General features: G+C 49.4%; 2 protein-coding genes across 4 annotated transcripts; one reads left to right on the plus strand and one right to left on the minus strand.

Annotated features, from left to right (window-relative positions):
• Positions 1 to 93: 93 nt before the first annotated feature.
• Positions 94 to 4,124, plus strand: LOC115334199 (MRN complex interacting protein). 2 transcript variants are annotated; one of them, XM_029998111.2, is made up of 7 exons: positions 94 to 313; positions 397 to 456; positions 703 to 800; positions 1,997 to 2,066; positions 2,374 to 2,510; positions 2,772 to 2,874; positions 3,388 to 4,124. In XM_029998111.2, exons 1-7 carry the CDS (start codon positions 134 to 136, stop codon positions 3,991 to 3,993), a joined length of 1,254 nt encoding a protein of 417 aa, XP_029853971.1. In that variant the 5' UTR covers positions 94 to 133; the 3' UTR covers positions 3,994 to 4,124. The 2 variants fall into 2 exon arrangements, with proteins under 2 accessions (XP_029853971.1, XP_029853972.1); XM_029998112.2 differs by having other exon boundaries at positions 2,772 to 2,859.
• A 517-nt stretch (positions 4,125 to 4,641) lies between these two features.
• Positions 4,642 to 9,330, minus strand: SQSTM1 (sequestosome 1). Of its 2 annotated transcripts, XM_029998108.2 has the most exons (8): positions 9,070 to 9,330; positions 8,777 to 8,872; positions 7,701 to 7,930; positions 7,423 to 7,579; positions 6,856 to 6,945; positions 6,079 to 6,323; positions 5,614 to 5,821; positions 4,642 to 4,953 (listed from the first exon to the last, which is right to left on the minus strand). In XM_029998108.2, the coding sequence occupies exons 1-8, from the start codon at positions 9,245 to 9,247 to the stop codon at positions 4,796 to 4,798; spliced, it is 1,362 nt and encodes a 453-aa protein (XP_029853968.1). In that variant the 5' UTR covers positions 9,248 to 9,330; the 3' UTR covers positions 4,642 to 4,795. The 2 variants fall into 2 exon arrangements, with proteins under 2 accessions (XP_029853968.1, XP_029853969.1); XM_029998109.2 differs by lacking the exon at positions 6,856 to 6,945.
• Between the last annotated feature and the right edge of the window lie 5,292 nt (positions 9,331 to 14,622).

A 14,622-nucleotide genomic window follows, 5' to 3' on the forward strand; every position in this document is an offset into this window, starting at 1 on the left:
AACGCAGCTTCAGGTGAGTGCAGACAGGACTGTTGGTTCTGCAGGCTCAAACAGGACCTGTTTTTCCTCCTGGAAGAAGGTCACTTCTGTTAGACACACACGCACCCCCACCACCACCACCCCCCCCCCGCCAATGCACGGCACCGGGGGGGGGGAGCTCGGCGGACTCGAGGGCAGAGCGGGCGACTCGCTGGTGGCGGGGCTGTCACGTGGCCGGAAGGCGCGTGTTGCCATGGCGATGGCGGGCGGCGGGATGGCGCCGCGGTTCTGGGCGCTGCGGTGCTGCTCCTGCCGCCTCTTCCAGGTGCAGCAGGTGGGTGCGGGCCGGAGCGGGGAGCGGGCCGTGGGCCGCGGGCCGTGGGCCGTGACTGACCGACCTCCTCTGCCCCCTCCTAGGCCAAGCGGAGCGGCAAGTGGAGCTGCAGCGTGTGCGGCCAGCGGCAGGCGGTGCAGAAGGTGAGGGACCGGGCCGGGGCGCGGGGGGAGGCCTGTGCGGTGGCAATGAGAAGCCCAGCGTGGTGGCGGAGAGCCCTGTAGGGTGGCAGTGGGGAGCCCAGGGTGGCAGCTCGCCCTACCCAGACATCGCAAGCCGTACGTGCTAACTTTAGTTAGCACTCCTACATTGCCTGGGGTGGAGCCTCACTTTGTGCTGTTGACTTCTGGCTGCTTCCTAAGCCTTGTTTTTGTTAATTTTTTTTGCAGGTTTATGGCCAAGGGTCTGGCCTGGACTGTAGGCTTCATGTCCAGAAATTAAACTTGCTGCAGGGTGAGGCAGAGGAAGCAATTAGTTGGACATCTCGGTAGAGTCTTTAATGTTTTATCTGCTTGTTTCTTTTGATGTGCTACAGTTGATGCATGTCTTCACACATTGGGTGCCTGTTACCTAATTTGAGCTCACAGGAGGGTTTTCTGTCCTGTTGTGAAGCTGTGACACGTGCCAGTTTTGTCGTCACCTCATAAGAACAAGCTATTTGTTGGGTTTGGTGTCCTGGCGTGTTTCTTTCGACAAGGAATTTTTTCAGATAACTTCAGTTGATCAATAGTGTGTGTTGGTCAGGCCTTTACCCATTAAAATATATGCAATAACATTTGATTTTTTTTTTAATTGGTCTTTCTTATTTACTGTTTGATGAGCTGACTGTGGAGATGTCTATCCATCTTACAGACTGACAAGCAGTGCAGAGGTGCATCCTCAGAGAGAAAACATCCTCCACTCTAAGCCGTTGCTACCTAACTGTTGGCATTCAGGGGTTTCACACTGTGGATCTGTTGAGTAATCGCTGCTGCTATTGATAAAAAGACTTGTTTAGTGCAAACATTTGGGTGTAATTCCTGCTGGGCTGGAAAATCTGAGTAGCACTTTCCTGTTTATTTCATTCCTGAATCTGTTTACAGATCGCCTAATCTTGAACTGGTCTTGAACTGGTCCAGCTTCCTTTCTACTCAAGGTTATTTTCAGAAATCAAAGCTAGTTAGATAACTTAGTTGCGTATATGCAGTGGTTCAGGGTTAAGCTTTGGGAAGAAAACTCATTCTTTGTTCACTTTATCAAAAAGGTTGCTATTTCTATTCTGAAAACATTGTGAAATTCAAAACATTGTGAAATAACTTCCCTTTTTCCTTGGTTGCTTGGGATATAATTAGTGGGTTTAAGCTGTTGTTCCAAAGACACGCTGTTATATCCCTAGTTATGATCAACTAGAATTTATCATTTAATGATTAGCAGCTTTAGATCAAACTCGCTACTCTATTTTTATAGAAAGGAGGGCTACCCTCTAACTAGATTTTTTTAAGTATTTGGGCAATATGTCTGGCAAATCCTTCATTTGACATCTGCTTTTCTATAGATCCTTTTCTTTTTCTGATATGCCTCCTATCCGGTGTTCCTATCCATGCTTTCTATCCAATCCCTTGTGCTATGACTAGGTGATTTGAAAATTAGAAATCAACAGACAGAAATGTGCTCCAGAAACTCTAGTTTAAACCTCTATTTTAGGTGCGTAAAAGACTCTGTACATGACGGCAAAAATATAGCAGCCCAGCATGAAGACAGTTTGGTTCAGCAGGTAAGATACCTACAAAGCTGAGGTAAATACCAACCCATACTGACCTAGGTGAACCAAAGTGAAATCAGTGATCCCTTTATATGGGTTCAGACAGCTGAAATAGTGTATATAATCAGAGAGGGTCCAGCACAGAGAGAATGAGATGTATACAGAAACGCTCTGCTCCACCGAGATACTGAACCTGGGAACACAATACAGGAACATGTCGTAAACTGGCTTGTGATTTGAGGCATTCAGCACATACCTAACAATGCCAAAAATGTGAACCTTGTATTTTGCTGTTTTCAGTAATTCTCCAATGTTGTAGGAGGGAAGGGCAGAAGTCAGTCGCTGGAGTAAATATCTGGACAAGGACAGTGAAGATCAGGAAGATGGGGAGGAGGAGGCAAGCACAGAAAGGCAAAAGTTCTGTTCTCGGAGGAAGAACACTATGGAAGAGCAAAGGTACAGAAGGAACTTTTTTTTTTTAATTCCTGCCTGGGAATGGGGACATCTGGTTTGGAGGCATGGGAGGTAGCTCATCTCTGATAGCTGAACAAAGTACAGGTTGCAATGTATGACCTGAGCTGAGCAGGGATTTGGTATTTGGGGGTAGAACTTCTCTTATTGCTAGAACCATGCATTTTATGAACATTTCTGGTGATTTGTGAAAAAATTTCACAGTAGAGCTAACCTGTTCTCTTTCTGAATGGTTTTCTTGGCCAGAAAACACCAGAAGAGCTTCCTCTCCAGTGATGTTCAGGAGTATGCAGAAGAAAACGGAGTTTTCCAGCTTGCCTACCAAGCCAAAAAAGTTAAAACCACTGAGGTATTTTAGTTGTAGAAGATGCTTCCTACCAGTAAAACAAAACAGTGTTCTCCTGACCTCTTTTTTGTCATCATAATTTTGAATTTTTATGAGTCTTCCTCTGCTCTTCTATTTGAATGACTGGGGAGGAGAAGAAAATTGTGTCAGGAGTTTCTCTCTGCCAGGTTTTAGTCAGGCAAAAACAATGCCACCTTGTGTAGGCTGAGTGGTTGAGCTGGATTCCTCCATCAGCACAGCTGCAATCTATGCTGCTTTGCCTTACTGAGCAGTGACACTTGTGTAGTATGCAATCATTAAGGCTACCGTGATTACCTGCAGTGCCAGTGAAGTTGGCCTGAGTCTTCACAGCCCAGAGTTCACAGGCCCACCCAGAGCATCAGCCTCAGCTCTGCCTCAGAGGGCTGGTGGGAATTTGGGTACATTTGAAGGACCTGATTGCTCTTTCTTTGCCTGCTTCTGTGCAGCTTGGCTGTGCATGCTGGCTTTACAACCAAGCTGTCTTTCTTCTTACAGCGCAAGGAATGTTTAGTAGGAGTGCCTGACCAAGATGATGGAGATGCTGTTTCTGGAGAGAGTATGGTTCCTGCTGACTGTGAGTCTGTAGTGCCTGAGGAGAACACACAAACTCCAACTGCTTGTACCAAACCCTCGAAGTGGGAAAAATTTCTCTCATGGTCCGACCCCTATAGCAAAAATGCTGCCAGGGTCACCGTGTCACCACAGGAGGGCAGTGGAAGGTTGGGGCTACACAGCACTGCTGCAGCAGACGCTGGTATGGCCAGCAGATGCTCAGAACAGGCTGGAAGAACTCTACTTCCAGGTACAGGTTTTCAATTTAAAAAGTGTGTTGCTAGCACTGAGCAGCTTGCCTTGAAACTGCCTGGCACCGTGGTACCCAGCACCAGTTGCTCAGTTGAGGAGGAGGTGTTGTTCAAAGAACCTCAAAGCCAATTGGTAAGGGTGGGATCTGGTGCCACAGAGACCACTGCAGGAAGGCTCTGTTTGGATAGCACAAGGAGGGCAAACACCTTTGTTAACTCTAACACTGGGCCAAAGCCTAGCAATGTTTCTTGTACACCCCTCTTCTGCACAGGTGATGAGTTTGATGATGATCTCTGAGAAGTTCAGGCATTGCTTTCATGTTTGTCTCTTTAATGTATTTGGTATGTTGATTACTGAGGCAAGATTTTGAACTACAGGTAGCTTTACTCTAAGCCTTACAGAACTGTGTTATTAAAGCTGTTTGTTTACTTGCTTTATGGCTGTGTTTGGGGGGTGGGTTAATAAGGGTGGAAGAGACTGTTGCAGTGGGCAAGTACTAGGGTTACACAGTGTTGTCTAGCAACCTCATCAGCTAGAAGTAAGAATGGAAGTAGGTCAGCTGGGGGGGGGGGGGGGGGGGGGGCAGAAAGCTCCCAGGCTCTAAGGATTCCTGGCCAGTACCATTAAATTCTGTGATTAACTCCCCATTACAAACTACAGCTCTTTTCCCCTGTACTCTTTTGTTTAGATCTCCCATAGCAACCCTTTCTTCCAGAGCTGGAGAGCAGGCTTCAGAGCCAGCACACCATTTCAGTCCTATTCAGAAGTGTAGCCCTAAGGCTACACCAAGGTATGTGCAAAAAGGCAGACCTACAGTCCTGGGCTGCCTCCCTTGCACAGAGAGCTGCTTGATGACATCACATGCTCTGAGCCTAGTCCTTCCGCTCTAAGTAAGTTACAGTAAACAAAATAGTACAGCTGTGATACTTAAAACTCAGACACTCATCACAGGAAGTAGTATTTATTTTTCCTCCATTCTACAAGCACTTAGGAACACAAGACAGAAACCCTTAGCAGGAAGAAAGATGAACCACTGAGTGAGTTGTACTGCATTGTCTGCTTTCAGTTAGAAGGAAAGTGCTTTCTGTTACACAGACTACTACAAGTGAGGTGGCTGCTTGGAATACTGGATGGCATCTAGTGCTGCCCCAATGTCGCAGTTCTTTGTCTGCAGGAGTCGAGTGAGCCATCCACCCTCATCAGAGAAGCCCATAGAGAGCATCTGGGACAGAGATTCAATGAGGCGAGGGTCTGCTTCTGTTAAGAGAAGAATAGTTTAAAGTTGAAATATTTCATGTAATTAGCAAACCAGCCAAGGCTCCAATAACACACAGTAGGTAGCACTAATCCTAGTAAATCCAGCATAGCTGATTAAATGCTAGAAGACATGCTCTCCTTTGTCTCCCAGGAAGGCAGATGTTTGAGATAAAAGATACATAACCAGCCAAGAAAACTGCTGAGTCAGACTCAGCTGGCCTTGCCGTAGGACTCTGTGCTGCTGATCTCAGTTAAGTGGCCTTGTATACTGTTACTGGCCCCCACCAAAAGAATGCTGTCTAAAAGCCACAGGATGTACTTAGTCTGCATCCTGCATTGAAAGGCTCCCTTGAAAAGGACATAGCAAGGACATGATTTAGGATACCACCTTTTTTCATGTTGCTCAAGTGGCATATTAGTCCAAGGCCAGAAGTCTTGTTAAGACTTGGCTGCCCATATTCGAGAGGAGAAGAACCTGACCATCTCTAACAGGGTACAAGAGCTGCTATACCTGCTAACAAAGTTATGGTCAAGTCTAGCTGTAATTTATGTGACCTTAGGGATGGTAGAAACTAAAAGCAGATCTGCTTATGTCAGGCAAGTTGGCAGTTCCCAAGTGAAAATTGCTCTCAGCTATGAAACCTGCACACATTCTCATACCTGGTGGGAGATGTGGGTAGAGTGCAGCTTCTCGCAGTCCTGTAGGTCCTGCTTGGGGAGGATCCTGAGATATATCCAGGGAGTTGGGACCCTCTGTCTCTGGCATTTGCAGAGACTGCAGTTCACCCGTGGAAGGATCCACTTCTTTGGAAGATAAGTGGGTCCAGTCCTCATCACCCCCTGATGAACTGCTGGACTCACTGTGTTCCTGAAATGGGAAGAAAAAAGGTCCAGGTGCTGTAGCACTTTCCAGGTAGGATGCATGCTCCTACTATCTGCCTTTAAAACAAAGGGTTACACCCACCACAAGTCCCACCACCTTTGCTGTAAGCCTGTAAAGCTAAAGCAAAGGTGCTGTATATCACTTAATTTGCTATTGAATCCCACAGGGCATGCTAAATTATTATCTTCCTTTTTAGTAAAGCCTCAGCAAGCATTATTGAATTAGTGTCACAGTTCTTGTACCTGGGACTGGAAGCTGCCATCTTCCATTTGTGTGGGCACAGAATCTATCACCATGTCTTGTATCTGCTCTGCAACAGCATTTACTTCTGTAGCCGAATCTGTGTTATTCCAGTCTGGTTTGGTCTGAACATTCTGGTTAAGAGTACTGCTGCTTGACTCGGCATTGTTCTTCTCTTGATTGTTTGAAGCAGGAGTCACTTTGCTTCTCTGTCCTCCATGTTCCACATCAATATCAACTTCAATACCTAGAAGTGCATTTGAGATGGAGAAAATCTTATGGAGATTTTTCCAAAGCACAGTCCTAAATGAGCATGGATCAATCCTGGTCTAAATGCTTTAGGGTTTCTGTAATCCTACAGTTTGCCATGTAACATGCAGGAATTAAAATGCAAAGTATCATTTAAACAAAGATTAGTTAAGTACCAAATAGTCATCCTCCTCTAGATAGACAAGCCGTACATTTAGAGGGTCAGGGCAGAAGTTATCTATGTCCACATAAGCCAAGCAAAATCCTGAGTCACCACTGACTTAAAAGTAGTGTTACAGCGGTGACATGTTAATGAAATCTTTCCTCATTTCCTCCCAAAAGAGGGCTCTGAGAAGGTACCAAGTGGCTGTTCTAAGCCTAGGCATTATTAGTACCAGGAGTAAATTAAGCCTTCAAGGCTTAGTAGCATGAGGTAGTTCCAGTATCAGTCACAACAGCTGAATGCTGCTCCTGTTAAGAGGACCTTTAAGCCAGTCTCAGGGATTCAGATAACAAACTAAGTCACTTACCCAGGGGGCTCAGAAAAGCTGCAACACTCTCCCCAACATTCTTTAAGAAGGTGACATTGGGGTCCTGAGGCTGGCTGTTAGTAGAAGCTTCTAGAAAAACAATTTCTGTTAGCACATATAGAAGCTCAGAGGGAAAGAGCACCTACAGAGTGTATCCCCATGAGATCTTGGTGGTTGTTTCCTGTCACTTGCATACACCACACAACAAAGGCAGTATAGAGACAAAAACCTAACTCTGAGCTACCTCTGGAACAGAGAATCAGTGGCATTAGCATTGTTAAGGCTCATTAGCCATGCTGAAAGGCAGATCTGGAGTAGAGTAGTGACATGCTTAACCTAACAGCTCAGCTTGGTTGGGTTCCAGATACTCTCTCTGCATCCTCATCGACTGCATGGGCCCAAGCATGCCTTAAAATAATCCCACTCTGTGCTGAAAGGTGCTAGTTATTTCAAGCAGATTAGATTAGTTCCCATGTCTATTTTTCCACCCAGATTCTACCCTGTGCTGCAGAACCTCAGCTAGTCTGCCTCCACCACTCCCTTGTTTACCAGGGCATCTCCTCTTACCTTCTGCAGTGGGTGGACTGGACGCTGCAGCACTGGCTTGGGCTTGTTCAGAGTTTTGGCATGGAGCTGCAGGGCCAGGATATCCCCAGCAGTGCATCCATGGGAAGGGTGGAACACCATGCCGCATTTTACGGAGCCAGCGTCCTCGAGGCAGCCACTGTAAAGGGCAACGTTCATCATGTGACTGTTCACACAGCCAGATTCTGAGTAACTGAAACTTATGACTTAAATTTGAGAAATATCCCATTCATTAGTTCCGCTCCATAAATTTTGCTCACCTCAAATGGATTGAGCAGTGGACTTTGAAACATCACCATGTTGTGCTCCTTGTGGATGCCTTTACCCTCACAGGTGCTGCACAGGTCATAATCTGGACAGACAGTGCACTTGAACCTGGCACCCACCACCGGTCCTTCACAGCCATCACAGATCACATTGGGGTGCACCATGTCACGGGGAGGCTCCTGGCTGCACTGCGAGCGATGTTCCCGCTTGCACTCCTTCTTCTCTATTAAGGAAAGGAAACTTTGCATCAAGAATGAGGTTACTATTTAAAGGCTGGAAATGAGGCAGAGGAGAAGGAAGCACAAACAGCCCTTGTCAGAGCAGTATTGACTTACTAGATGAGTTTATTTTTACACTAGCTGCCAAACACAAGCCGGGGGCATGCAGGAGAACTTAAACCGAGTACGAAGGGGTTTTGCAAAGATACCTGCTCCTCAAACTGAGCATGCCTTATCCTTAACAGTCTCTTGGCGTGTTTATTTTAGATTAGTACTGCACTACCCCATTTGGCTTCCCATCCTACCTTCCTAAGCACTGCAAGAACAAAATGTTTCTGGAGAGGGAGTTACGAAGAAATGCCAGGAGGCATAACAGATGAGAACAGGGACAACAGCCGCTGGCTCCTGTGACTCATTAGATGGACTGCAGATAAAGCTCTGCAGGTACCTACCCAAACAGAAGGGACTGGGGAGCAACTATGCACTGAATAAGCTGGAATCGCTGGAATTAAGACTTCCTAAAGTACTGTTGTGAATATTAAAGATACCGGTGGCAGGCTAGCATTGCCAGGGAGCCAGCATGACAACATTGGGCCAGCTGAGATGCCAGGGCTACGAGGAAACTTGTGATGTGTTTACCTACCTCAGCAGGGAGGATTCATATTCTGGCATATTACCCTGCCCTTTATTTAACCCCCCCCCCCCCACCCTGACGGCTGCAGGTTACGCCAGGCCCTTGAACACAAGGCGAAGGGCCGGGGTTTGCTTCTCCCGTTTTCGGAGGCCTGCCAGCCAGCACGCAGCGCGATGCCGGGGACCTGCTACCGCCCTTCGGGGCCGTGCGGCGTTACCTTTGACGTAAACACGAAAGACGCCATCCTGCACATAAGGCATCGCCATCTCCAGCTCCTCGTCGGTGGAAAAAGCAATCAGGTCCCCGTCTTCATCTAGGGAGGGTGAAGCGCAGGATTAGGTGCCCGCTCAGGTGTCACGGCGGGGAGCCCGGGGGGGGGGGGGGGGGGGGGGCAGCCCCCTCCCCTGAGGCCTTCCCCCCCCCCGGGGCACCGGCCTCGGGGCCCGGCCCGCCACCGGTGCGGGGACGACCCGGCCCCGCGGATGTCCCCCCCAGACCCCCCCCGCTCACCCTTGTAGTGCATGCGGAAGGCGGGCGGCGGCCCGGCCCGCAGCAGCCCCTGGAAGAGCTCGGCGACGCGGTCGTGGATGGCTTGGTAGCGGGCGGGCGGCGGGAGGGAGAAGCGGCGGATCTCGCGGGCCGCCTCCTCCTTGCCCAGCAGGTAGGCTTTCACCGTCAGCGCCGCCATGGCTGTGGCGCAGCAGGAATTGCCGTCGGGGAGCCGGGCGGGACGGCGGCGAGCGGGCGGCGGGGCGGGAGCCGCTCTCTGCGCCGCCGCCTTATAGCGCCGAGGGGAGGGGCCGCAACGCGTTCGCCCCGCCCCCCAGCGACAGGCACCGCCCCCGAGCCCCGCGTAGAAGCGCGGGTCTTCCCGTTCCTGGCTCCGCCCCCGGCTTCTAGGCTCCGCCCCGGCTTCTAGGCTCCGCCTCCTGTGAGCCAGGCTCCGCCCCCCCGGTTCTAGCCCCCCGGGGGTCCCGGCTGCGGGCCGGGGTCCCGTCCGTTCCCAGCGCCCGCGGGCACCTTACGGCTTTCGTTTTCTCCGGGGCGCGCTCATCGGTGTGTCGCCTGCAGCCGGAAAAAAAATCTGTGAATCCTTGCAAATGCTCGCTGTTCGGCTCCCCGCCCTGCGGGTTTCTGTTTTCTCCGTTTCCACTCTGCCCGGGCTTGCATCCCCAAACGGCGGTGGGGGCAGTGACGGGGAGCGGGGCGGTGTGGGGGGTCAGGGCCGTGCTGATCACAAAAGCATCACCGGTGCCTGGTCAGCGGGGAGCGAGTGCGGCGTCGGTACCTTCTGGGTGGCCGCGTGGCCTCCGGGACCCACCGGTGGGGAAAGACGACCGGGGGTGTGCTGTGCACCCCGGGACAGCCCCCGGACGAACTGGTCCCCATCACTGCCTGGCAGCGGGCACCAGCATTAGCCAGAGCACATGCTAACGTGGCACTCGGCCATCCCGCTCCTGCCCGTCGCCTCCATCTTCTGCATCGGGGCGAGCAGGGCCGACCCGGCCGGGTGACGGCGGTGGGGAGCCGTGCGCCTGCCCCGCTCCCATCGGAGGGGTTTGCATGCTCAGCGTGGCGAGAATAAATAACTCTTCAGCTAATGCTCTTCCCTGAACCCAGTGTTTCGGAAGAGGGGGCTAAAAATAAAGATCCTGGTATAAACACAACTGACATTAAGGAGGATGGTCTGGGGGCTTTCCAAGTTGGTTGGCAGCAGTATTTTTCTGCAGATCAGATAGAGTTGACAGGCCGCTTAATCTGGCCACAGGAGAGTCCAGCTGGCAGAACACACCGTCTGCGCCGTCCAAGTGTGATTAAATAAAGATGGATCAATGATTATTAGGTTCCTCGTTGGTGTTAATTCCCTCTCACCCAAGGGCCTGACCACTCTGTCTCTTAGCGATGTATTTCTTGGTTTAAGATAATAAAAACTTAGGAGAAACTGTGTCATGATTTATCATCTTCTGCAATCAAGAGAAGGGTAAGTTTTAATTTCCACAATGGGGAGACAGTTTATTTCTGAACCTAAAGTACGTATGTTAAAACACTTGGCCTTCCGTATAGATCCATTTTTGGCATATGTGTGGCAATTTTGAAATTGTGACACTTTTCTAGAAAATCGTATTTACAGTGGAAAGGATTGCCCTTTTTAACTTTAGAAGTTTTCTAGGAATTTCAATTTCCAGGTACGACACGGCAAATATTCCACCGTGAAGTGATGAGTTAAAGTTTAAACATAAGCAGATTCAGGTTTAAGCATGAGTGATGCTGTGCAGGGAATGATTCACCAGCTTTTACAGCACGAGATATTGAAAGATTTGGGCACACAGCAAAGGCGTATTGCACTCACCTTCCCTTTTGCCTCTTTGCTGTGAATATCCTTATTTCTGAAAATGTCGGTGAAAGTTGCTGACTTGACATCATTGGATTATTTTTTTTTCTCCATAAAAATCAGAAGAGGGACCAGCGGTAGCAAGGCATGCAGTACAGGACACTCTGCCAGTGTTGAATCTGCCTTGCCAAGCAGCACCTCCAGCATTTCCATCTTGTGTCCTATTTCTGAAGGACCCTGGTGGCCACTTTTGGTCTCATTTATAGAGCCAGAGACTTGTATTTTGGGACCTAGCCCCAGAACATTCATTCCTTAGGCACTGAGTTGCTGCCGACCCAGATGGGACCGATTCCTTATTCCCCTCTCCCTCACTGCCTGGATGTTTGAGGCACAGTGGGTTGTCCTCAAGTTGCCAGGTCTTTTCAAGCCAGTTGTGTCCCCAGATTAATTGATGCATTTATAATTATCAGATGATGCACCAAATTAAAAGCAGAAATCTGAGTTTTCCTCTGTGTGAACTTTCATCCAGTTGGCAAATATGGAAGGGGCCAAAAGCCAGAGGGAATCTCCCTTCTCCTGGTGGGGCGTGCTGAGTCACGCTCAGCTTTCTGGTCGTGACATCATGCACTTCTACAAAACATAAGGAAAACAAGGCTTTCACCAGCCTGCTGGTTGTTTAGCTCACCGATCACGGGACGGGGGTGACTCAGTGAGTCGTCGTCTCCTCCTCCTCCTCAAGGTCGGGGATTTCCTCCCGGCAAGCCCTTCCCTGGCACAGACCTCGGACCTCGCTCTCCCAGCATTTCCTATTGCCCCCAGCCCTGGGACGGGCCTCCCGGCAGTTTTCTCAGCCCCCTGGAGAGGCCATGTCAGAAGCTGTGCTGTATTCCCACATATATTAACTTGAGATGTTTTTCCCTCTGTTTGCTGGAGGATCTGGGTTTTGGCATTCTCGGCGTGAAGCACTGGCTGCGTGGATGTTTTCTTATGGTTCTTTAGGAATCCCATAGCATCACAGCAACCCCTGCCCAAAAAGTGGTTTGTCAGCCCTAGCTGCAGAGCAGCCAGCTTCACGGATGGATGCAGCAAAGGAACGGCAAAGGGGATGGGGAAAAAAAGCTGTTTGAGTCTAAAATTTCAAAGTTACAGAGGAAAGGCTCAAAAAGGAGCAATTAGCATCCCAGCAGTGCTCTGCTTTCTCTCTACACCCACATTCTGCTGGGAAGTGTTTAAAAATATTTGGTGAGATTCTTGCTCTGGGGGCACAATCACTAGAAACACTCCTTATGTCCAAACTTCTCATGTTTGCAGTAAAGTCCTGGCAGGATGAAGCTGGGGGCAGGGGGAAGATGGCAGTGTCCAGTCTTTTCCTTGCTTGCAAACCACAACAGAGGCTGATGATGATTTTCCAGAGGGAATTCTTCCCCAAATCATCGCCCCAGCCTGAGGCCCCCATCACTGCCCTGACACTCCCGGTGAGGAGGGCGGGTTTGGGAAGCACCCCCCGGCCCTAGCAGGACGGTGTGCGGTGACGGAGGGACGGCGCAGAGCCGCAGCGGGCAGGCGCTTGTCGGGCTGGACCGGGTGCCGCGATCAACACCCTGCCACGGTGCCACACGCTCCCTCCAGAGGTTTCTGGAGAGGTGCAGGATCCTCCGGATGCATCGGGTCAGATGCTGGTGACTCAGCCTGGTCCCGTGATGGTTTCCCTCCTCCTCCAGCCCAGTGAAAACACTGTTCACCGCCTCCGAAGCAGAAACCCTCCTTCCTCAACAGCACAGGCAGAAGGGAAAGCCGAGTGGGTTGTGGTTTTTTTGCTGTCTCATTTCTGAGGTTGAGTTTTCCTGAAGGTTAGCTCTGCCACGTCAGGTGTTTACACAGGCTCAGCACCATTGCTCATAGGTGTGATGTGAAACTTTTAAGGGCAAAAAACTCTGGGACAGTTTTTTCATTGAGACAGAGGAGCAGATAGGGAAAAATGGGTGGAGAACAGGCACAAAGTACAAGCACGCTATGGGTGTCGTGCGAATACATAAGGATTTTGTGTTCCCAAAGGTGAAAAGGAACTTTTTGCAACCTACACGAATTGCTTGGGGTGAGTGTTGCTTTGAGAACCTGTCTTGTAGCTTTTGCCCTGAATTAAAGCATCAACATGTCAACACATTGAAGGTAAGCACCCTGTCGTGATACTCAACTCTCGTGGCTAAAGAGAACTTGGAAATAGTTGCACTGCAGTGAAACAAGTCCTGGTGATGTTTGAACACAGCGACCTATAAAACACATAGAAAATGAAGTTACTTTGGTTTATGAGGAAAACAGCAAGTGCTCTTTGCTTAAAGCAGCCTGGGAAGGACCGAGCCTGACCTGCTTACAGATGGGCCAAAGTCCAGAGCCAAGCTCTTTAGAGAGCTTGATAAAATCAGCTATAAATCTGGATTACATTTTATATCTAGACCTAATGAATGTTTTCTCTTTCTAATATTTGTAATGGCCTCAGGACCTGTGGATTGCTATTGGAGCGCTTTCCGTGGAAGGTCCTCATTTCTGCAGCGTGCTCAGTATTGCCAACATCAACTGTTCAAAGATCATGAGATCACCTTAAAAAACCATCTTCACTCTGTTCATTTGCTGCTGGGGTTTTGAGTCTCTGCAGTTCATATTTTAAACTTTGCTCTGCAAAGGGACCAAGGCTCAAAACTTGCTTGTTAAAAATAGAATAAAAGCCAAAACCGGGTTAGAGGGAGGGACTTTAAGAATAAAAGGGAACTTTGCAGTTCTGATATAAAAATCCCAAGTGCTGGCAATTTCGTTTAGTCCCTCATTTTTTTCCAAGAGAGCCCAAGGTTTTTGTGATGCGAGGGTGGTATAAACTCATTCATTTCTTCAGACTTTTATGAAGACAAAGTATAACAGCAGAAATCAGATTAAGCTTTATCCTTGAGAAAGAGTCTAATTAATTGTCCTGGAGAAATTATTAATGTTATTCTGTTCTCTTCTGCTCCAGACACACCACATATCCTGAGCGGTAGGAGCATTTTGCACATCTGAAAATAAACAGCCATCATCTAATGCACTAAAACGTGTCATGTTATTTCTCTCAACTCTTTAATGGCAGTAGGATTTCACACGCCTTTCCCACAAGCAGCTTTTACTTGTCTGCCACCTCTGGAGGGTTTTTGCCATTAATTCCTGTGAATCCTCTGCTGGCTCCTGGGTTTAACACATAGGTTTAAAGCGAGAAAGCAAGGAGGCTAGGTGGGACAGGGCTTCTGGGGCTTGTTTTCTTTGCTCTAAGGGTGAAAATGCTATTGCTGGTGTGGTTGAGGCTTTATCTGCAGCCGAGGAGCGAGTTACGGGTGGGTGTGCTGGGCTGGGGGTCCGAGCCTGGGGACGTGGCCGCTCTCTGCGGAGCCGATGAAGCGCTCAAGGGCTCAAACGCTCTGAGACACGGGACCCGCTGCTGGCTCATGTTCTGCAGGTGACACACACTTGGGCAATGCCTTGCAAAATCCGGGTGAGGAAGCACGGATCCAGCCTCCTTAGGTTTGTTTTTAATACTCCCAAGAGTGATGTTCAGCACATTTCCCTACTGAGGGACGTGCCCGGTGTGAGCAATGGTCTGCGCTGGGGCCCCGCAGCCTCTCGCTGGCTTCTGGCAGCGAAGGCAGAAACTTTCCGTGCCGTCCAAAGGGCTCCCTCTGCCGATTTCCTTCCCGGACCTTCTCATCACC

Source organism: Aquila chrysaetos, chromosome 22, assembly GCF_900496995.4.
Source record: "Aquila chrysaetos chrysaetos chromosome 22, bAquChr1.4, whole genome shotgun sequence".
Taxonomy (NCBI): Eukaryota; Metazoa; Chordata; class Aves; order Accipitriformes; family Accipitridae; genus Aquila; species Aquila chrysaetos.

Excerpts from the sequence above, each read along its gene's own strand:
- LOC115334199 (XM_029998111.2), top strand. The coding sequence starts at position 134 with ATGCACGGCACCGGGGGGGGGGAGCTCGGCGGACTCGAGGGCAGAGCG. Across the intron at positions 457-702 it reads AGCGGCAGGCGGTGCAGAAG|GTTTATGGCCAAGGGTCTGG; the intron begins GTGAGGGACCGG and ends TTTTTTTTGCAG. Across the intron at positions 801-1,996 it reads GCAATTAGTTGGACATCTCG|GTGCGTAAAAGACTCTGTAC; the intron begins GTAGAGTCTTTA and ends CCTCTATTTTAG.
- SQSTM1 (XM_029998108.2), bottom strand. The coding sequence starts at position 9,247 with ATGGCGGCGCTGACGGTGAAAGCCTACCTGCTGGGCAAGGAGGAGGCG. Across the intron at positions 7,931-8,776 it reads CTTTCGTGTTTACGTCAAAG|AGAAGAAGGAGTGCAAGCGG; the intron begins GTAACGCCGCAC and ends TTTCCTTAATAG. Across the intron at positions 7,580-7,700 it reads CACTGCTCAATCCATTTGAG|TGGCTGCCTCGAGGACGCTG; the intron begins GTGAGCAAAATT and ends TGCCCTTTACAG.